Source organism: Oncorhynchus kisutch, linkage group LG1 (genome assembly GCF_002021735.2).
Source record: "Oncorhynchus kisutch isolate 150728-3 linkage group LG1, Okis_V2, whole genome shotgun sequence".
Classification (NCBI taxonomy): Eukaryota; Metazoa; Chordata; class Actinopteri; order Salmoniformes; family Salmonidae; genus Oncorhynchus; species Oncorhynchus kisutch.
The window spans coordinates 8,745,776-8,769,352 of NC_034174.2; the positions used below are offsets into that span (position 1 = coordinate 8,745,776).

Genomic DNA, 23,577 nt, shown 5'->3' on the forward strand with positions numbered 1-23,577 from the left:
CATGCCAACATCAATATCATGTGGTACCAACTCATGCCAACATCAATATCATGTGGTGCCACTTCCATGTACAGTACCAACTCATGCCAACATCAATATCATGTGGTACCAACTCATGCCAACATCAATATCATGTGGTACCAACTCATGCCAACATCAATATCATGTGGTGCCACTTCCATGTACAGGACCAACTCATGCCAACATCAATATCATGTGGTACCACTGCCATGTACAGGACCAACTCATGCCAACATCAATATCATGTGGTACCACTGCCATGTACAGGACCAACTCATGCCAACATCAATATCATGTGGTACCGACTCATACCAACATCAATATCATGTGGTACCAACTCATGCCAACATCAATATCATGTGGTGTCACTTCCATGTACAGTACCAACTCATGCCAACATCAATATCATGTGGTACCAACTCATGCCAACATCAATATCATGCGGTACCACTGCCATGTACAGTACCAACTCATGCCAACATCAATATCATGTGGTACCACTGCCATGTACAGTACCAACTCGTGCCAACATCAATATCATGTGGTACCAACTATGCCAACATCAATATCATGTGGTGCCACTTCCATGTACAGTACCAACTCATGCCAACATCAATATCATGTGGTACCAACTCATGCCAACATCAATATCATGTGGTGCCACTTCCATCTACAGTACCAACTCATGCCAACATCAATATCATGTGGTACCAACTCATGCCAACATCAATATCATGTGGTACCAACTCATGCCAACATCAATATCATGTGGTACCAACTCATGCCAACATCAATATCATGTGGTACCAACTCATGCCAACATCAATATCATGTGGTGCCAACTCATGCCAACATCAATATCATGTGGTGCCAACTCATGCCAACATCAATATCATGTGGTGCCAACTCATGCCAACATCAATATCATGTGGTACCAACTCATGCCAACATCAATATCATGTGGTGCCAACTCATGCCAACATCAATATCATGTGGTGCCATTCCATAACTGACTATCTTCTTTCTCGGCCACAAAAAGATTCACATCCTTTCAAGTGTCATTTTCACTGTTGGGAACTGTATTTGTTTTAATGTAACCTTTATTTAAATAGGAAAGTCAGTTAAGAACAAATTATTGACATTTAAATGCCATCTTTCATTGGACGAGTGGGAAAAGCCTTTGTCAGCTAATTTCTGTCATAAATTTAATTTAAGAGTGAAATGAGTGTGCAGTGTGAGTAATGTGATCTGGTTACGTATTTTACATGTGAAAATTAATGAATTAATTCATTGTCTGTTCAGAAATGTCAATGAAAGATGTTGTGAACACGAGCTCAATCATCTTCAATGAGGATTGTTTCCAATTTGAATTCCCGAATCACTTCCTGAAATTAAAACTGTATTTGAAAGGTTGATAGACGTAACTGGCCCCACCTGCTGCCATTGGACATCTCGTGAGCACAGTTGTACATGCCCACCAGGACCTTCTTGTCTTCGACGCGTGAAAGCATGACGATGACAGATATATATGTGATGATCAGCTCCAGGTAGTTCTTGGTGAAGTCAAAGTTCACCGCCTGATGAATGAATGAATTAATAAATGAATGTACGAATAAATTAACGAATGCATGAATAAATAAATGAATGCATAATTAAATGAATGCATACATGAATAAATGAATGCATAATTAAATGAATACATGCATGAATAAATGAATGCATGAATAAATAAATGGATGCATAATTAAATGAATGCATACATGTATAAATGAATGCATACATGAATAAATGAATGCATAATTAAATGACTGCATGAATAAATGAATGCATAATTACATTAATAAATGCATGACGTGTTTTTAAATTAATGATTCAGGTTAAAAAAGTAGGTTAACACGATAACATATAAATGAACTATATGTTGTGATACTTACAGTGGCCCTAGGGGGCAAAGTAGATACCCTATCCTATCTACTAGTGTGGGATGCTGTACTCACAATGTTGAAGAAGCACTGGCAGGCATCAATTGTATTCAGCAGTTCATAAACATGATCCTGAAAGAAAAAATAGTTTATGTGTGGTCAGAACACAGGCTCGGTACAGCCAGGTAAGACGTCACATAACGCAGTGGGTTGATGTGTTCGTGTTGCTCTGTAACAGTACAGACGTCACATAACGCAGTGGGTTGATGTATTCGTGTTGCACTGTAACAGTACAGACGTCACGTAACGCAGTGGGTTGATGTGTTCGTGTTGCTAAGTAACAGTACAGACATCACGTAACGCAGTGGGTTGATGTGTTCGTGTTGCTCTGTAACAGTACAGACGTCACGTAACGCAGTGGGTTGATGTGTTCGTGTTGCTCTGTAACAGTACAGACGTCACGTAACGCAGTGGGTTGATGTGTTCGTGTTGCTCTGTAACAGAACAGACGTCACGTAACGCGGTGGGTTGATGTGTTCGTGTTGCTCGGTAACAGTACAGACGTCACATAACGCAGTGGGATGATGTGTTCGTGTTGCTCTGTAGCAGTACAGACGTCACGTAACGCAGTGGGTTGATGTGTTCGTGTTGCTCTGTAACAGTACAGACGTCACGTAACGCAGTGGGTTGATGTGTTCGTGTTGCTCTGTAACAGTACAGACGTCACATAACACAGTGGGTTGATGATGTGTTTGTGTTGCTCTGTAACAGTACAGACGTCACGTAACGCAGTGGGTTGATGTGTTCGTGTTGCTCTGTAACAGTACAGACGTCACGTAACGATGTGGGATGATGTGTTCGTGTTGCTCTGTAGCAGTACAGACGTCACGTAACGCAGTGGGTTGATGTGTTCGTGTTGCTCTGTAACAGTACAGACGTCACGTAACGCAGTGGGTTGATGTGTTCGTGTTGCTCTGTAACAGTACAGACGTCACATAACGCAGTGGGTTGATGATGTGTTCGTGTTGCTCTGTAACAGTACAGACGTCACGTAACGCAGTGGGTTGATGTGTTCGTGTTGCTCTGTAACAGTACAGACGTCACGTAACGCAGTGGGTTGATGTGTTCGTGTTGCTCTGTAACAGTACAAACGTCACGTAACGCAGTGGGTTGATGTGTTCGTGTTGCACTGTAACAGTACAGACGTCACGTAACGCAGTGGGTTGATGTGTTCGTGTTGCTAAGTAACAGTACAGACATCACGTAACGCAGTGGGTTGATGTTTTCGTGTTGCTCTGTAACAGTACAGACGTCACGTAACGCAGTGGGTTGATGTGTTCGTGTTGCTCTGTAACAGTACAAACGTCACGTAACGCAGTGGGTTGATGTGTTCGTGTTGCACTGTAACAGTACAGACGTCACGTAACGCAGTGGGTTGATGTGTTCGTGTTGCTAAGTAACAGTACAGACATCACGTAACGCAGTGGGTTGATGTTTTCGTGTTGCTCTGTAACAGTACAGACGTCACGTAACGCAGTGGGTTGATGTGTTCGTGTTGCTCTGTAACAGTACAAACGTCACGTAACGCAGTGGGTTGATGTGTTCGTGTTGCTCTGTAACATTACAGACGTCACGTAACGCAGTGGGTTGATGTGTTTGTGTTGCTCTGTAGCAGTACAGACGTCACATAACGCAGTGGGTTGATGTGTTCGTGTTGCTCTGTAACAGAAATCACGTCACGTAACGCAGTGGGTTGATGTGTTCGTGTTGCTCTGTAACAATACAGACGTCACGTAACGCAGTGTGATGATGTGTTCGTGTTGCTCTGTAGCAGTACAGACGTCACGTAACGCAGTGGGTTGATGTGTTCGTGTTGCTCTGTAACAGTACAGACGTCACATAACGCAGTGGGTTGATGTGTTCGTGTTGCTCTGTAACAGTACAGACGTCACGTAACGCAGTGGGTTGATGTGTTCGTGTTGCTCTGTAACAGTACAGACGTCACATAACGCAGTGGGTTGGTGATGTGTTCGTGTTGCTCTGTAACAGTACAGACGTCACGTAACGCAGTGGGTTGATGTGTTCGTGTTGCTCTGTAACAGTACAAACGTCACGTAACGCAGTGGGTTGATGTGTTCGTGTTGCACTGTAACAGTACAGACGTCACGTAACGCAGTGGGTTGATGTGTTCGTGTTACTCTGTAACAGTACAGACGTCACGTAACGCAGTGGGTTGATGTGTTCGTGTTGCTCTGAAACAGTACAGACGTCACGTAACGCAGTGGGTTGATGTGTTCGTGTTGCTAAGTAACAGTACAGACATCACGTAACGCAGTGGGTTGATGTTTTCGTGTTGCTCTGTAACAGTACAAACGTCACGTAACGCAGTGGGTTGATGTGTTCGTGTTGCACTGTAACAGTACAGACGTCACGTAACGCAGTGGGTTGATGTGTTCGTGTTACTCTGTAACAGTACAGACGTCACGTAACGCAGTGGGTTGATGTGTTCGTGTTGCTCTGAAACAGTACAGACGTCACGTAACGCAGTGGGTTGATGTGTTCGTGTTGCTAAGTAACAGTACAGACATCACGTAACGCAGTGGGTTGATGTTTTCGTGTTGCTCTGTAACAGTACAGACGTCACGTAACGCAGTGGGTTGATGTGTTCGTGTTGCTCTGTAACAGTACAAACGTCACGTAACGCAGTGGGTTGATGTGTTCGTGTTGCACTGTAACAGTACAGACGTCACGTAACGCAGTGGGTTGATGTGTTCGTGTTGCTAAGTAACAGTACAGACATCACGTAACGCAGTGGGTTGATGTTTTCGTGTTGCTCTGTAACAGTACAGACGTCACGTAACGCAGTGGGTTGATGTGTTCGTGTTGCTCTGTAACAGTACAAACGTCACGTAACGCAGTGGGTTGATGTGTTCGTGTTGCTCTGTAACATTACAGACGTCACGTAACGCAGTGGGTTGATGTGTTTGTGTTGCTCTGTAGCAGTACAGACGTCACATAACGCAGTGGGTTGATGTGTTCGTGTTGCTCTGTAACAGAAATCACGTCACGTAACGCAGTGGGTTGATGTGTTCGTGTTGCTCTGTAACAATACAGACGTCACGTAACGCAGTGTGATGATGTGTTCGTGTTGCTCTGTAGCAGTACAGACGTCACGTAACGCAGTGGGTTGATGTGTTCGTGTTGCTCTGTAACAGTACAGACGTCACATAACGCAGTGGGTTGATGTGTTCGTGTTGCTCTGTAACAGTACAGACGTCACGTAACGCAGTGGGTTGATGTGTTCGTGTTGCTCTGTAACAGTACAGACGTCACATAACGCAGTGGGTTGGTGATGTGTTCGTGTTGCTCTGTAACAGTACAGACGTCACGTAACGCAGTGGGTTGATGTGTTCGTGTTGCTCTGTAACAGTACAAACGTCACGTAACGCAGTGGGTTGATGTGTTCGTGTTGCACTGTAACAGTACAGACGTCACGTAACGCAGTGGGTTGATGTGTTCGTGTTACTCTGTAACAGTACAGACGTCACGTAACGCAGTGGGTTGATGTGTTCGTGTTGCTCTGAAACAGTACAGACGTCACGTAACGCAGTGGGTTGATGTGTTCGTGTTGCTAAGTAACAGTACAGACATCACATAACGCAGTGGGTTGATGTGTTTGTGTTGCTCTGTAACAGTACAGACGTCACGTAACGCAGTGGGTTGATGTGTTCGTGTTGCTAAGTAACAGTACAGACATCACGTAACGCAGTGTGTTGATGTTTTCGTGTTGCTCTGTAACAGTACAGACGTCACGTAACGCAGTGGGTTGATGTGTTCGTGTTGCTCTGTAACAGTACAGACGTCACATAACGCAGTGGGTTGATGTGTTTGTGTTGCTCTGTAACATTACAGACGTCACGTAACGCAGTGGGTTGATGTGTTTGTGTTGCTCTGTAGCAGTACAGACGTCACATAACGCAGTGGGTTGATGTGTTCGTGTTGCTCTGTAACAGTACAGACGTCACGTAACGCAGTGGGTTGATGTGTTCGTGTTGCTCTGTAACAGTACAGACGTCACGTAACGCAGTGGGTTGATGATGTGTTCGTGTTGCTCTGTAACAGTACAGACGTCACGTAACGCAGTGGGTTGATGATGTGTTCGTGTTGCTCTTTAACAGTACAGACGTCACGTAACGCAGTGGGTTGATGTGTTCGTGTTGCTCTGTAACAGTACAGACGTCACGTAACGCAGTGCGTTGATGATGTGTTCGTGTTGCTCTGTAACAGTACAGACGTCACGTAACGCAGTGGGTTGATGTGTTCGTGTTGCTCTGTAACAGTACAGACGTCACATAACGCAGTGGGTTGATGTGTTCGTGTTGCTCTGTAACAGTACAGACGTCACGTAACGCAGTGGGTTGATGTGTTCGTGTTGCTCTGTAACAGTACAGACGTCACGTAACGCAGTGGGTTGATGTGTTCGTGTTACTCTGTAACAGTACAGACGTCACGTAACGCAGTGGGTTGATGTGTTCGTGTTGCTCTGAAACAGTACAGGCGTCACGTAACGCAGTGGGTTGATGATGTGTTCATGTTGCTCTGTAACAGTACAGACGTCACGTAACGCAGTAGGTTGATGTGTTCGTGTTGCTCTGTAACAGAACAGACGTCACATAACGCAGTGGGTTGATGTGTTCGTGTTGCTCTGTAACAGTACAGACGTCACGTAACGCAGTGGGTTGATGTGTTCGTGTTGCTCTGTAACAGTACAGACGTCACATAACGCAGTGGGCTGATGTGTTCGTGTTGCTCTGTAACAGTACAGAGGTCACGTAACGCAGTGGGTTGATGTGTTTGTGTTGCTCTGTAGCAGTACAGACGTCACATAACGCAGTGGGTTGATGTGTTCGTGTTGCTCTGTAACAGTACAGACGTCACGTAACGCAGTGGGTTGATGTGTTCGTGTTGCTCTGTAGCAGTACAGACGTCACTTAACGCAGTGGGTTGATGTGTTCGTGTTGCTCTGTAGCAGTACAGACGTCACATAACGCAGTGGGTTGATGTGTTCGTGTTGCTCTGTAACAGTACAGACGTCACGTAACGCAGTGGGTTGATGTGTTCGTGTTGCTCTGTAGCAGTACAGACGTCACATAACGCAGTGGGTTGATGTGTTCGTGTTGCTCTGTAACAGTACAGACGTCACGTAACGCAGTGGGTTGATGTGTTCGTGTTGCTCTGTAACAGTACAGACGTCACATAACGCAGTGGGTTGATGTGTTCGTGTTGCTCTGTAACAGTACAGATGTCACGTAACGCAGTGGGTTGATGTGTTCTTGTTGCTCTGTAACAGTACAGACGTCACGTAACGCAGTGGGTTGATGTGTTCGTGTTGCTCTGTAACAGTACAGACGTCACGTAACGCAGTGGGTTGATGTGTTCGTGTTGCTCTGTAACAGTACAGATGTCACATAACGCAGTGGGTTGATGTGTTCGTGTTGCTCTGTAACAGTACAGACGTCACGTAACGCAGTGGGTTGATGTGTTCGTGTTGCTCTGTAACAGTACAGACGTCACGTAACGCAGTGGGTTGATGTGTTCGTGTTGCTCTGTAACAGTACAGACGTCACGTAACGCAGTGGGTTGATGTGTTCCTGTTGCTCTGTAGCAGTACAGACGTCACGTAACGCAGTGGGTTGATGCGTTCGTGTTGCTCTGTAACAGTACAGACGTCACGTAACGCAGTGGGTTGATGTGTTCGTGTTGCTCTGTAACAGTACAGACGTCACGTAACGCAGTGGGTTGATGTGTTCGTGTTGCTCTGTAACAGTACAGACGTCACGTAACGCAGTGGGTTGATGTGTTCGTGTTGCTCTGTAACAGTACAGACGTCACGTAACGCAGTGGGTTGATGTGTTCGTGTTGCTCTGTAACAGTACAGACGTCACGTAACGCAGTGGGTTGATGTGTTCGTGCTGCTCTGTAACAGTACAGACGTCACGTAACGCAGTGGGTTGATGTGTTCGTGTTGCTCTGTAACAGTACAGACGTCACGTAACGCAGTGGGTTGATGTGTTCGTGTTGCTCTGTAACAGTACAGACGTCACGTAACGCAGTGGGTTGATGTGTTCGTGTTGCTCTGTAACAGTACAGACGTCACGTAACGCAGTGGGTTGATGTGTTCGTGTTGCTCTGTAACAGTACAGACGTCACGTAACGCAGTGGGTTGATGTGTTCGTGTTGCTCTGTAACAGTACAGACGTCACGTAACGCAGTGGGTTGATGTGTTCGTGTTGCTCTGTAACAGTACAGACGTCACGTAACGCAGTGGGTTGATGTGTTCGTGTTGCTCTGTAACAGTACAGACGTCACGTAACGCAGTGGGTTGATGTGTTCGTGTTGCTCTGTAACAGTACAGACGTCACGTAACGCAGTGGGTTGATGTGTTCGTGTTGCTCTGTAACAGTACAGACGTCACGTAACGCAGTGGGTTGATGTGTTCGTGTTGCTCTGTAACAGTACAGACGTCACGTAACGCAGTGGGTTGATGATGTGTTCGTGTTGCTCTGTAACAGTACAGACGTCACGTAACGCAGTGGGTTGATGTGTTCGTGTTGCTCTGTAACAGTACAGACGTCACGTAACGCAGTGGGTTGATGTGTTCGTGTTGCTCTGTAACAGTACAGACGTCACGTAACGCAGTGGGTTGATGATGTGTTCGTGTTGCTCTGTAACAGTACAGACGTCACGTAACGCAGTGGGTTGATGATGTGTTCGTGTTGCTCTGTAACAGTACAGACGTCACGTAACGCAGTGGGTTGATGATGTGTTCGTGTTGCTCTTTAACAGTACAGACGTCACGTAACGCAGTGGGTTGATGTGTTCGTGTTGCACTGTAACAGTACAGACGTCACGTAACGCAGTGCGTTGATGATGTGTTCGTGTTGCTCTGTAACAGTACAGACGTCACGTAACGCAGTGGGTTGATGTGTTCGTGTTGCTCTGTAACAGTACAGACGTCACATAACGCAGTGGGTTGATGTGTTCGTGTTGCTCTGTAACAGTACAGACGTCACGTAACGCAGTGGGTTGATGTGTTCGTGTTGCTCTGTAACAGTACAGACGTCACGTAACGCAGTGGGTTGATGTGTTCGTGTTGCTCTGTAACAGTACAGACGTCACGTAACGCAGTGGGTTGATGATGTGTTCGTGTTGCTCTGTAACAGTACAGACGTCACGTAACGCAGTGGGTTGATGATGTGTTCGTGTTGCTCTGTAACAGTACAGACGTCACGTAACGCAGTGGGTTGATGATGTGTTCGTGTTGCTCTTTAACAGTACAGACGTCACGTAACGCAGTGGGTTGATGTGTTCGTGTTGCTCTGTAACAGTACAGACGTCACATAACGCAGTGGGTTGATGTGTTCGTGTTGCTCTGTAACAGTACAGACGTCACGTAACGCAGTGGGTTGATGTGTTCGTGTTGCTCTGTAACAGTACAGACGTCACGTAACGCAGTGGGTTGATGTGTTCGTGTTACTCTGTAACAGTACAGACGTCACGTAACGCAGTGGGTTGATGTGTTCGTGTTGCTCTGAAACAGTACAGGCGTCACGTAACGCAGTGGGTTGATGATGTGTTCATGTTGCTCTGTAACAGTACAGACGTCACGTAACGCAGTAGGTTGATGTGTTCGTGTTGCTCTGTAACAGAACAGACGTCACATAACGCAGTGGGTTGATGTGTTCGTGTTGCTCTGTAACAGTACAGACGTCACGTAACGCAGTGGGTTGATGTGTTCGTGTTGCTCTGTAACAGTACAGACGTCACATAACGCAGTGGGCTGATGTGTTCGTGTTGCTCTGTAACAGTACAGAGGTCACGTAACGCAGTGGGTTGATGTGTTTGTGTTGCTCTGTAGCAGTACAGACGTCACATAACGCAGTGGGTTGATGTGTTCGTGTTGCTCTGTAACAGTACAGACGTCACGTAACGCAGTGGGTTGATGTGTTCGTGTTGCTCTGTAGCAGTACAGACGTCACATAACGCAGTGGGTTGATGTGTTCGTGTTGCTCTGTAACAGTACAGACGTCACATAACGCAGTGGGTTGATGTGTTCGTGTTGCTCTGTAACAGTACAGACGTCACGTAACGCAGTGGGTTGATGTGTTCGTGTTGCTCTGTAACAGTACAGACGTCACATAACGCAGTGGTTTGATGTGTTCGTGTTGCTAAGTAACAGTACAGACATCACGTAACGCAGTGGGTTGATGTGTTCGTGTTGCTCTGTAACAGTACAGACGTCACGTAACGCAGTGGGTTGATGTGTTCGTGTTGCTCTGTAACAGTACAGACGTCACGTAACGCAGTGGGTTGATGTGTTCGTGTTGCTCTGTAACAGTACAGATGTCACGTAACGCAGTGGGTTGATGTGTTCTTGTTGCTCTGTAACAGTACAGACGTCACGTAACGCAGTGGGTTGATGTGTTCGTGTTGCTCTGTAACAGTACAGACGTCACATAACGCAGTGGGTTGATGTGTTCGTGTTGCTCTGTAACAGTACAGATGTCACATAACGCAGTGGGTTGATGTGTTCGTGTTGCTCTGTAACAGTACAGACGTCACGTAACGCAGTGGGTTGATGTGTTCGTGTTGCTCTGTAACAGTACAGACGTCACGTAACGCAGTGGGTTGATGTGTTCGTGTTGCTCTGTAACAGTACAGACGTCACGTAACGCAGTGGGTTGATGTGTTCCTGTTGCTCTGTAGCAGTACAGACGTCACGTAACGCAGTGGGTTGATGCGTTCGTGTTGCTCTGTAACAGTACAGACGTCACGTAACGCAGTGGGTTGATGCGTTCGTGTTGCTCTGTAACAGTACAGACGTCACGTAACGCAGTGGGTTGATGTGTTCGTGTTGCTCTGTAACAGTACAGACGTCACGTAACGCAGTGGGTTGATGTGTTCGTGTTGCTCTGTAACAGTACAGACGTCACGTAACGCAGTGGGTTGATGTGTTCGTGTTGCTCTGTAACAGTACAGACGTCACGTAACGCAGTGGGTTGATGTGTTCGTGTTGCTCTGTAACAGTACAGACGTCACGTAACGCAGTGGGTTGATGTGTTCGTGTTGCTCTGTAACAGTACAGACGTCACGTAACGCAGTGGGTTGATGTGTTCGTGTTGCTCTGTAACAGTACAGACGTCACGTAACGCAGTGGGTTGATGTGTTGGTGTTGCTCTGTAACAGTACAGACGTCACGTAACGCAGTGGGTTGATGTGTTCGTGTTGCTCTGTAACAGTACAGACGTCACGTAACGCAGTGGGTTGATGTGTTCGTGTTGCTCTGTAACAGTACAGACGTCACGTAACGCAGTGGGTTGATGTGTTCGTGTTGCTCTGTAACAGTACAGACGTCACGTAACGCAGTGGGTTGATGTGTTCGTGTTGCTCTGTAACAGTACAGACGTCACGTAACGCAGTGGGTTGATGTGTTCGTGTTGCTCTGTAACAGTACAGACGTCACGTAACGCAGTGGGTTGATGTGTTCGTGTTGCTCTGTAACAGTACAGACGTCACGTAACGCAGTGGGTTGATGTGTTCGTGTTGCTCTGTAACAGTACAGACAGCTACATGGAATAAACACCTGCAATTCATGACTATCCTCATGGGACCATTATAAATAATACAGACTCCTTTTAGAAATGCCACAGCCCATCCAAAGAAATTGAGGGAAACATCTGAGTGTGTTATTTCTTGTATCAAAGCATTTTAATATATTTGAAAATGTTCTATTCTGAAATTGGATGATATACTGATGTGTATAGTTTTATGTGTATTATCATCACAGTCATGAACCCCCCCCCCCCCCCCCCCCTACAGTCCACTACTGTGTCCGTCATCACACATAATGAATAAGGCACAGGACACACTTCCCCCTGTACAATAACACATCTCGATTTGACTTCCCTTTGAAATATATATGTTACTTCATTCGGAGGAGAGAGAAAAAAAAAGATAGTCACTTTATATGTTAATTCTGTTCGGATAATTGTAGTTTTGTGCTTCGAATATCAAATGCTGTATGGAACAGTGTTTCCTGAGCCAATTCCACACATTCCAGAACTAGAATGCCTGATTCAACTAACGAAGGGCTTGATGATCTAGTTGTCCTGCAATACATAAAATAAGTGGACCTGGCTGGGGGGGGCCCTGGAGGAGAGATTGGGGAAACAGTGATCTGGAAAGACTCACCCTGAACTCCATAACGTCTATGAAGGAGTCATAGTAGCTGGACATGGCCGCCATCACCTCAGACTTGTGTTTCTGGATGCCTACCAGATACTGCTGCTTTCATTCATGACAAATCACATTAGACACGTTTTACAGATTATCATTAAAGTGTTTTATTGGATTCAGAATTAAGGGGTGGATTGAGGGCTGCTACTTACACTATTTCCCCTGAAGTCGATGTTGGGGAACTTCTTATTGATGTATTTGACAGATGCTTCCATGGTCTTGTCTGTCAGGTATTGTGGCCGAAGCTTGGGATCCAAGCATGTCTGGAACAGAACCGGCTAGGGGTTAAGGGTCAATGACATTTTCATCCACTCAATTCAGGAAATGAACTATTGAATTTAGTATAATCGAATGTTTGTTTTTTTTGGCTCCTGACATGGATTATGGGCCTAATAAGTTATTTATGGGGCCTGAAAAGTTCAGTTGTGTTTTGTTTAAAAGTGAGACCAATATTTTGGCAAACGTAGATAGCAGATCTGTGCTGAGGCTTTGTGAGTGTGTCGTAGCAGGAGTCTGAGTGGATGCAGATCAGTCTGGTTTCCTGTGTGAACTTCCTCTTCAAGGCAAGCTGACACTCAGAAAATGTATATTCTTTCCGCAGCAGTCACCAAGCTAACTATATTGAGAGATTTCGAAAATTCTAGAATGTTAATGATCGATCATTTCCCATCCCAGTGTTTCCATCCACACGGTTCTCCATCACAAACAGGGCAGAAAGCTGTGAATGTATCAGGACAAAAACCTGTGACTTTCCTTCAAGTTCCTTTTTATTTTTTAAAGTGTCTCCTTTCTCCTTAACAGATCTCCCTCCTCCTCTCTCACCTTCTTAATGTAGTTCATACGCAGCAGCACCCCTGTCCCTCTGTCGTTGAGGATGGTGAGCTTCTCAGCTAGCTTCTGTTGGTAAGCCATGGCCATGATGCTCCTCTCCCCACCTACTGTTAACAGCCCTGGTCTGTCTCCTCTCCTTCAGATCAGGAAACAGTCTGTGACAGCCAGACTCGAAGACAAGTGCACCCAGCCACACCCTGTCACCCTGCTGTCACGTGATTGGTGGAGCTATACTAAATAACAGAACTGGAGTTGTGGATTTCCTGTCGGTGTGACAGTTAAGCCAACCGTTACACTCTCACTCATTGTGTGTATTTTTACATGTCAAACAGAGTCGGTAGTCGTTTACTGTAATGGTGCCTCCCCAATCAGGAGAGAGGATATCGTCCTCTATTTGAAGGGTACTATAAGCACTTTATTGCACATAAAGTACATAGGCATTATCTCAACAAATCACCTATTTGGCTCAGGTGGTAGAGCATGGCGCGTTCAACGTCAGGGTTGTGGGTTCGATTCCTATGAAAATGTATACACTACTGTAAGTTGCTCTGGACAAGAGCATCCGCTAAATGATGTAAATGTCCGAAGGATCTGCCAAAAATGACATACCCAAATCTAACTGCCTGTAGCTCAGGCATTGAAGCAAGGCTATGCTGATTCCTGATGTCATTTGAAAAGGAAACACTTTGAAGTTTGTGGAAATGTGAAAGGAATGTAGGAGAATATAACACATTAGATCTGGTTAAAGAAAATACAAAGGGAAAAAAAACTGTTTTATTCATTTTGTACCGTTAGCTTTTCCAAGAGAAAGGCCATAATGTATTATTCCAGCCCAGGCGCTGATCCAATGAACCATTGCATTTCTGGGAAAAAAAGATTGTATCAAGACCGCCCAAATGTGCCTAATTGATTTATAACTTTTCAAGTTCATAGCTGTTAACTCTCCTGAAACAATAACATGGCATTATTTAACTGTAATAGCTACCGTAAATTGGACAGTGCAGTTAGATTAACAAGAATTTAAGCTTCCTGACAATATCAGATATGTCTATGTCCTGGGAAATGTTCTTGTTACTTACAACCTCACTTACAAACACTGCAAGTTAGTGAGTGAATGGTGAGAATAGACCAGAGAGCAGTGTTCCATCAGTCTCCACTAGATGGCACCCTATACCAGCTTGTGGCGGAGCTAAATACCATGCTGCAAAATAGGCTGGTTTTGACATACCGAGATGAAGCCTAACTATTCTGTTCCTGGACTCAATATAGAATCTCCCCTCAAAGAGCGTTTTTGTCCAAGAATATATGGGCTTAACCTAGCCTGGTCCAAGATGTGATTGTGCTGTCTTGCCATTGTATGGTCATTGTCTCATGGACTTGGTAAGACAGCAAAAACAGATTTAGGGCCAGGCTAGACTTACCTTGGGGCTAAGACTATCTATTTATGAAGCCCTTTTTACATGAGAAGGTGTCACAACATCCTTATACAGAAACCCATTCTAAAAACCCAAAGAACAAGCAACGCAGAAACCCCCGTGGCTAGGAAAAACTCCCTAGAATGGCAGGAACCTAGAAAGAAACCTAGAGAGGAATTAGGCTCTGAGGGGTGGCCAGTCCTCTTCTGGCTGTGCTGGGTAGAAAGGAACCAGGCTCTGATAGGTGGCCAGTCCTCTTCTGGCTGTGCTGGGTAGAGAGGAACCAGGCTCTGAGGGGTGGCCAGTCCTCTTCTAGCTGTGCTGGGTAGAAAGGAACCAGGCTCTGAGGGGTGGCCAGTCCTCTTCTAGCTGTGCTGGGTAGAAAGGAACCAGGCTCTGAGGGGTGGCCAGTCCTCTTCTGGCTGTGCTGGGTAGAGAGGAACCAGGCTCTGAGGGGTGGCCAGTCCTCTTCTGGCTGTGCTGGGTAGAGAGGAACCAGGCTCTGAGGGGTGGCCAGTCCTCTTCTGGCTGTGCTGGGTAGAGAGGAACCAGGCTCTGAGGGGTGGCCAGTCCTCTTCTGGCTGTGCTGGGTAGAGAGGAACCAGGCTCTGAGGGGTGGCCAGTCCTCTTCTAGCTGTGCTGGGTAGAGAGGAACCAGGCTCTGAGGGGTGGCCAGTCCTCTTCTGGCTGTACTGGGTAGAGAGGAACCAGGCTCTGAGGGGTGGCCAGTCCTCTTCTGGCTGTACTGGGTAGAGAGGAACCAGGCTCTGAGAGGTGGCCAGTCCTCTTCTGGCTGTGCTGGGTAGAAAGGAACCAGGCTCTGAGAGGTGGCCAGTCCTCTTCAGGCTGTGCTGGGTAGAGAGGAACCAGGCTCTGAGGGGTGGCCAGTCCTCTTCTGGCTGTGCTGGGTAGAAAGGAACCAGGCTCTGAGAGGTGGCCAGTCCTCTTCTGGCTGTACTGGGTGGAGATTATAACAGTTCATGGCCATTAAGGCCAGATCGTTCTCCAAGATGTTCAAACGTTCATAGATGACCACCAGGGTCAAATAATAATCACAGTGGTTGTAGAGGGTGCAGCAGGTCAGCACCTCAGGAGTAAATGACAATAGTGTTTTCATAGCTGAGCATTCAGCGGTCGAGGCAGCAGGTGTGGTAGAGAGCCAGCGAGACAATGACTTTTTGACAAATTCATAAACTATACATGATTCACAAGCCATTTTCAACTTAGGTATGAAAACAATCGCTTCAATACGTACTGATTTGACAGCCCAATTCAAATAAGTTTATATATATTTGACAGTTATGGGACAAACAATAGAACATGTGTTTCTAGATTTTTGCCTGGAACCATAAGGCCTTCATTAACAAACTAACTAATAGCTGTGAGATATAGTACTAACAGCTCTGAGATACAGTACTAACAGCTCTGAGATATAGTACTAACAGCTCTGAGATACAGTACTAACAGCACTGAGATACAGTACTAACAGCTCTGAGATACAGTACTAACAGCACTGAGATACAGTACTAACAGCACTGAGATATAGTACTAATAGCTGTGAGATATAGTACTAACAGCGCTGAGATATAGTACTAACAGCACTGAGATATAGTACTAACAGCACTGAGATACAGTACTAACAGCACTGAGATATAGTACTAACAGCACTGAGATATAGTACTAACAGCACTGAGATACAGTACTAACAGCACTGAGATACAGTACTAACAGCACTGAGATACAGTACGAACAGCACTGAGATATAGTACTAACAGCGCTGAGATATAGTACTAATAGCTGTGAGATATAGTACTAACAGCGCTGAGATACAGTACTAACAGCACTGAGATACAGTACTAACAGCACTGAGATATAGTACTAACAGCGCTGAGATATAGTACTAATAGCTGTGAGATATAGTACTAACAGCACTGAGATATAGTACTAACAGCACTGAGATACAGTACTAACAGCGCTGAGATACAGTACGAACAGCTCTGAGATATAGTACTAACAGCACTGAGATACAGTACTAACAGCACTGAGATATAGTACTAACAGCACTGAGATATAGTACTAACAGCACTGAGATACAGTACTAACAGCACTGAGATACAGTACTAACAGCACTGAGATACAGTACGAACAGCACTGAGATATAGTACTAACAGCGCTGAGATATAGTACTAATAGCTGTGAGATATAGTACTAACAGCGCTGAGATATAGTACTAACAGCACTGAGATACAGTACTAACAGCGCTGAGATACAGTACGAACAGCTCTGAGATATAGTACTAACAGCACTGAGATACAGTACGAACAGCTCTGAGATATAGTACTAACAGCACTGAGATACAGTACTAACAGCGCAGATGCATACACAACAATAATGTCTCCATTAACCTGGCTAGCAGCTCTGAGATACATAACAATAATGTCTCCATTGACCTGGCTAGCAGCTCTGAGATACATAACAATAATGTCTCCATTGACCTGGCTAGCAGCTCTGAGATACATAACAATAATGTCTCCATTGACCTGGCTTGCAGCTCTGAGATACTTAACAACAATAATGTCTCCATTGACCTGGCTAACAGCTCTGAGATACTTAACAAACAATAAGGTCTTCATTAACCTGGCTAACAGTTCTGAGCTACTTAACAAACAATAAGGTCTCCATTGACCTGGCTAACAGCTCTGAGATACTTAACAACAATAAGGTCTTCATTAACCTGGCTAACAGCTCTGAGATACTTAACAACAATAATGTCTCCATTGACCTGGCTAACAGCTCTGAGATACTTAACAAACAATAAGGTCTTCATTAACCTGGCTAACAGTTCTGAGCTACATAACAAACACTGTTATTTATAGACATAATGACTCACTGAAGAGATAGCCAAGCTCCAGCTATTCAGTAACCATGGGTCTTTTTCTATCTTTCTTAATTAACCAGATGCCATACACTGTCTTAGCAGAGAACTGCTCAGCAGACCTGGGCTCAAATAGTATTTGAAACATTTCAAATAGCTTTCTGTGTTTGCTTTACCAGCTGCCTAGAATTCCAGATGGACTTTGGGTTTGGACTTTGGGTTTGGACTTTGGGTTTGGACTTTGGGTTTGGACCGGGTTTGGACTTTGGGTTTGGACCGGGTTTGGACCGGGTTTGGACTTTGGGTTTGGACCGGGTTTGGACTTTGGGTTTGGACCGGGTTTGGACCGGGTTTGGACTTTGGGTTTGGACTTTGGGTTTGGACTTTGGGTTTGGACCGGGTTTGGACCGGGTTTGGACTTTGGGTTTGGACTTTGGGTTTGGACTTTGGGTTTGGACTTCGGGTTTGGACTTTGGGTTTGGACTTCGGGTTTGGACTTCGGGTTTGGACTTCGGGTTTGGACTTTGGGTTTGGACTTTGGGTTTGGACTTCGGGTTTGGACTTCGGGTTTGGACTTTGGGTTTGGACTTCGGGTTTGGACTTCGGGTTTGGACTTTGGGTTTGGACTTTGGGTTTGGACCGGGTTTGGACTCTGGGTTTGGACTTTGGGTTTGGACTTTGGGTTTGGACTTTGGGTTTGGACTTTGGGTTTGGACTTGGGGTTTGGACTTTGGGTTTGGACTTGGGGTTTGGACTTTGGGTTTGGACTTTGGGTTTGGACTTTGGGTTTGGACTTCGGGTTTGGACTTTGGGTTTGGACTTCGGGTTTGGACTTTGGGTTTGGACTTCGGGTTTGGACTTTGGGTTTGGACTTTGGGTTTGGACTTTGGGTTTGGACCGGGTTTGGACTTTGGGTTTGGACTTTGGGTTTGGACTTTGGGTTTGGACTTTTGAGTCTATGCTCCTGGTTTACTTGCACCAAGCAAAATGAATCACAGTCAATTACATATTGTCACACCCTGATCTGTTTCACCTGTTCCTGTGATTGTCTCCACCCCCTCCAGGTGTCGCTTATTTTCCCCAGTCTATTTCTCTCTGTGTTTCCTGGCTCTCTGTGCCAGTTCGTCTTGTATGTTTAGTGAAGTCAACCAGTGTGTTTTTCACAGTACTCTGTCTTCCTGGTTCTGACTACTGCCTGACTCTGGGATACTTTCCCGCCTGTCTGATCATCCTGCCTCCCCTGACCTTGAATCTGCCTGCCCTCTGACCTTGAATCTGCCTGCCCTCTGACCTTGAATATGCCTGACCTTGAATCTGCCTGCCCTCTGACCTTGAATCTGCCTCCCCTGACCTTGAATCTGCCTGCCCCCTGACCTTGAATCTGCCTGCCCTCTGACCTTGAATCTGCCTCCCCTGACCTTGAATCTGCCTGCCCCCTGACCTTGAATCTGCCTGCCCTCTGACCTTGAATCTGCCTGCCCTCTGACCTTGAATATGCCTGACCTTGAATCTGCCTGCCCTCTGACCTTGAATCTGCCTCCCCTGACCTTGAATCTGCCTGCCCCCTGACCTTGAATCTGCCTGCCCTCTGACCTTGAATCTGCCTCCCCTGGAGGCTGGGAGATGGGAGATGGGTTGTGGTTGGTGGGTGAGGATGGGAGATGGGTTGTGGTTGGTGGGTGAGGATGGGAGATGGGTTGTGGTTGGTGGGTGAGGATGGGAGATGGGTTGTGATCGGTGGGTGAGGCTGGGAGATGGGTTGTGGTTGGTGGATGAGGCTGGGAGATGGGTTGTGATTGGTGGGTGAGGCTGGGAGATGGGTTGTGATTGATGGGTGAGGCTGGGAGATGGGTTGTGATTGATGGGTGAGGCTGGGAGATGGGTTGTGATTGATGGGTGAGGCTGGGAGATGGGTTGTGGTTGGTGGGTGAGGCTGGGAGATGGGTTGTGATTGATGGGTGAGTTTGGGAGATGGGTTGTGGTTGATGGGTGAGACTGGGAGATGGGTTGTGATTGGTGGGTGAGGCTGGGAGATGGGCTTGTGGGTCAGGCTGAGAGTAGGGTTTGGGCCTGGGGTGCAACTGGTGTAAGAGTAGAACCTGTGGTTGTGGGTTGTAGGTAGGCTTGGAAGACTGGGGGTAGGTCTAGAGGTGGTGGGTTAGGTTAGAGGCTGGCTGGGTGGGTGCGGCTGCCATAGGCCGGGCTGAACCCCAGACGTCAGTGGAGAAGCTCACAGGTCTGAGCCATGTGGAGATGCAGGGGAGGAACCCTGCTAAAACGTCACTGCTGTTATGTCACAGTGGAGGGGGAGACAATATTTCACACCATATTCGATTTGACTCAGCTTTTTCCAAGGCCTCTCTCTGATCCATCCTGAAAAAATTCAGATCAGCTATAGACGGGTGATTTTGGTATACATTATAGAAAATCCCAATTAGAGATGGTGATTAATTAAACACACAGCACATAATATGAAACATTTTGGATCCTTGGAATGTGTTGTTCATTAAAACCTACATTTTTCAGAGGTGTGCTGCATTCTGTTTGTGTTGATTCAGGTGACTGCCAGTTCAGTGGCTAGTCGTCTCTTCTCATTTCCTCTCGTCTCACCTCCTCTTTTCTCCTTCTTCTTTGCCTTGTCCCGTATTTTGCTGTGACCGTATAATAACAGTCCTGTATCTGGGATCCTCCTTTGCTGTGACCGTATAATAACAGTCCTGTATCTGGGATCTCCTTTTGCTGTGACCGTATAATAACAGTCCTGTATCTGGGATCTCCTTTTGCTGTGACCGTATAATAACAGTCCTGTATCTGGGATCTCCTTTTGCTGTGACCGTATAATAACAGTCCTGTATCTGGGATCTCCTTTTGCTGTGACCGTATAATAACAGTCCTGTATCTGGGATCTCCTTTTGCTGTGACCGTATAATAACAGTCCTGTATCTGGGATCTCCTCCGTTCTCACTGAGTTTAGACCTCGGGCCGTGACATCTTGTTGCTTGTCGGAGGGTAATTATTAGCGATGTTCCTGCTTCTGCATATGGAGACGAGGAAAGAGAACACATTCTGTTGGATCTTGGTTTTGAGTCACAACAAAAAGACAAACAGAAAGCTTTGAGCAAAAGAGAGAGAATTAATTTACACATAAAACAAAGAAAACAAGAGGGGGACAGAAATAACAATTACTGGAAAAGGAAAACCTTTCAACTTAGTTTCTCTCTTTTCATTATGTGCTCCACTTTCCTCCACGATACTCCCTCAGGGATCCAAGTGGAACTGACAGTGGAATGTAGAAACTGGGAGGGAGGGAGGGAGGCAGGGAGAGAGGGAGGGGGGAGGGAGGGAGGGAGGGAGGGAGGGAGGGAGGGAGGGAGGGAGAGAGGGAGGGAGGGAGGGAGGGAGGGAGGGAGGGAGGGAGGAGGGAGGGAGGGAGGGAGGGAGGGAGGGGAGGGAGGGAGGGAGGGAGGGAGGAGGGACAGAGAGGGAGGGGAGGGAGAGAGAGGAGGGAGAGAGAGAGAGAGAGAGAGAGAGAGAGAGAGAGAAGAGAGGGAGAGAGAGAGAGAGAGAGAGAGAGAGAGAGAGGGAGAGAGAGAGAGAGAGAGAGGGAGAGAGAGAGAGGGAGAGAGAGAGAGAGAGAGAGAGAGAGAGAGAGAGGAGAGAGAGAGAGAGAGGAGAGAGAGGGAGGAGAGAGAGGAGAGAGAGAGAGAGAGAGGGAGGGGAGGGAGGAAGGGAGGAGGGAGGGAGGGAGGAGGGAGGGAGGGAGGGAGGGGGGAGGGAGGAGGGAGGAGGGAGGGAGAGAGAGACAGAGAGGGAGGGAGGGGAGAGAGAGAGAGAGAGAGGGAGAAGAGAGAGAAGAGAGAGAGAGAGAGAGAGAGAGAGAGAGGAGGAGGGAGGGAGGGAGGGAGGGAGGGAGGGAGGGAGGGAGGGGAGGGGGGAGGGAGGGAGGGAGGAGGGAGGAGGGAGGGAGGGAGGGAGGGAGGAGGGGGTTATGAGAGAACCAAGTAGAGAGAGGGAAGAATGAGAGAGAGAGAAGAGAAGGAATTCATTTTTATTGTTTATTTAACTTTATATATTATCTACCTCACTTGCTTTGGTAATGTTAACACGTTTCCCATGCCAATAAAGCCCCTTGAATTGAATTGAATTTAATTGAAAGAGAGAAGGTAGAGACAGAGACAGAGGGAGAGAGATAGATCAAAACACAGAGAGAGAGATTAATTAACCTGCAGTCCTATAATATATATATATATATATATATATATATATATATATATATATATATTCCTATAATATATACATTCCTATAATATATATATTCCTATATATCTTCCTATAATATGTATATGTTCCCATAATATATATATATATACCTTCCTACATTATATATATCTTCCTATATATGTATCTCTTCCCATAAGTCTCAGATGTTTCAGTGTTCAGGCTGTGTTCACTGTGAGGTGATAGAGACTCCGAGGTTGAGGGAGATGTTATGGAGACAGGTCAGGGGCAAGCAGAGCTCTGCTCGTTTAGCCAATAGAATGTCCAATGGTACCAACCACCCAGCTGACAGGGCAGGGTGGCAAGAGATCTGTAAATATGCCAGCATGGCAGAGCATCACAGGACCAGGTGGAAAGGGGAGGGACAGAGCCAGCAGGGGGAGATGGAGGAGGAACAGGGAGAGGGAGGAGGCCAGGAAGAGGGGGGAGGAACAGGGACAGGGGGAGAGGGAGGAGGAACAGGGAGAGGGAGGAGGAACAGGGAGAGGGAGGAGGAACAGGGAGAGGGAGGAGGAACAGGGAGAGGGAGGAGGAACAGGGAGAGGGAGGAGGCCAGGAAGAGGGGGGAGGAACAGGGACAGGGGAGAGGGAGGAGGAACAGGGAGAGGGAGGAGGAACAGGGAGAGGGAGGAGGCCAGGAAGAGGGGGGAGGAACAGGGACAGGGGGAGAGGGAGGAGGAACAGGGGAGGGAGGAGGCCAGGAAGAGGGGGGAGGAACAGGGACAGGGGGAGAGGGAGGAGGAACAGGGAGAGGGAGGAGGCCAGGAAGAGGGGGACAGGAAACAGGACAGGGGGGGAGAGGGAGGAGGAACAGGGAGAGGGAGGAGGAACAGGGGAAGGGGGAGAGGGGGAGGAACAGGGACAGTGGGAGAGGGGGGAGGAACAGGGACAGTGGGAGAGGGAGGAGGAACAGGGACAGTGGGAGAGGGGAGGAGGAACAGGGACAGTGGGAGAGGGGGAGGAACAGGGGACAGTGGGAGAGGGAGGAGGAACAGGGACAGGGGGGGAGGAACAGGGACAGTGGGAGAGGGGGAGGAACAGGGACAGTGTGAGAGGGGGGAGGAACAGGGACAGTGGGAGAGGGGGAGGAACAGGGACAGTGGGAGAGGGAGGAGGAACAGGGACAGTGGGAGAGGGGGGAGGAACAGGGACAGTGGGAGAGGGAGGAGGAACAGGGACAGTGGGAGAGGGGGGAGGAACAGGGACAGTGGGAGAGGGAGGAGGAACAGGGAGAGGGAGGAGGCCAGGAAGAGGGGGGAGGAACAGGGAGAGGGAGGAGGCCAGGAAGAGGGGGGAGGAACAGGGACAGTGGGAGAGGGAGGAGGAACAGGGAGAGGGGGACAGGGAGGAGGAACAGGGACAGTGGGAGAGGGAGGAGGAACAGGGAGAGGGGGAGAGGGAGGAGGAACAGGGACAGTGGGAGAGGGAGGAGGAACAGGGACAGTGGGAGAGGGAGGAGGAACAGGGACAGTGGGAGAGGGGGGAGGAACAGGGACAGTGGGAGAGGGAGGAGGAACAGGGAGAGGGAGGAGGAACAGGGACAGTGGGAGAGGGAGGAGGCCAGGAAGAGGGGGGAGGAACAGGGACAGTGGGAGAGGGAGGAGGAACAGGGAGAGGGGGAGAGGGGGGAGGAACAGGGACAGTGGGAGAGGGAGGAGGAACAGGGAGAGGGGGAGAGGGAGGAGGAACAGGGACAGTGGGAGAGGGAGGAGGAACAGGGACAATGGGAGAGGGGGGAGGAACAGGGACAGTGGGAGAGGGAGGAGGAACAGGGAGAGGGAGGAGGGACAGGGACAGTGGGAGAGGGGGGGGGCAGTGGGAGAGGGGGAGGGACAGGGGAGAGTGGGAAAGAAGCTGGGAGTTAACAGGGAGAGGTGGAAGGTGATCAGACAGTTTAATCTTGTTACCTCAGGGTTCAGCTCATGTCTGGGAACAGGCC

At 47.5% G+C, this 23,577-nt stretch overlaps 1 protein-coding gene across 13 annotated transcripts in view; it reads right to left on the minus strand.

Moving 5' to 3' along the window:
• nckap1l (NCK associated protein 1 like) overlaps positions 1-13,231 on the minus strand; it is a 59,571-nt gene extending 46,340 nt beyond the window's left edge. For 10 of the 13 annotated variants that reach the window (XR_004209645.1, XR_004209642.1, XR_004209618.1 and 7 more), the window contains exons 1-5: positions 13,062-13,231; positions 12,392-12,502; positions 12,195-12,290; positions 2,019-2,075; positions 1,456-1,598 (exon numbers count right to left, since the gene is read on the minus strand). Coding sequence is in view for 7 of the 13 variants with exons in the window: in XM_031822307.1 (XP_031678167.1) it covers positions 1,456-1,598; positions 2,019-2,075; positions 12,195-12,290; positions 12,392-12,502; positions 13,062-13,157 (503 nt within the window). In the remaining 6 variants the exon portion in view is untranslated. The remainder of the gene's footprint in view (positions 1-1,455; positions 1,599-2,018; positions 2,076-12,194; positions 12,291-12,391; positions 12,503-13,061) is intronic. The other 3 variants (XR_004209623.1, XR_004209617.1, XM_031822354.1) reach the window with 2 other exon arrangements.
• Positions 13,232-23,577: the final 10,346 nt, after the last annotated feature.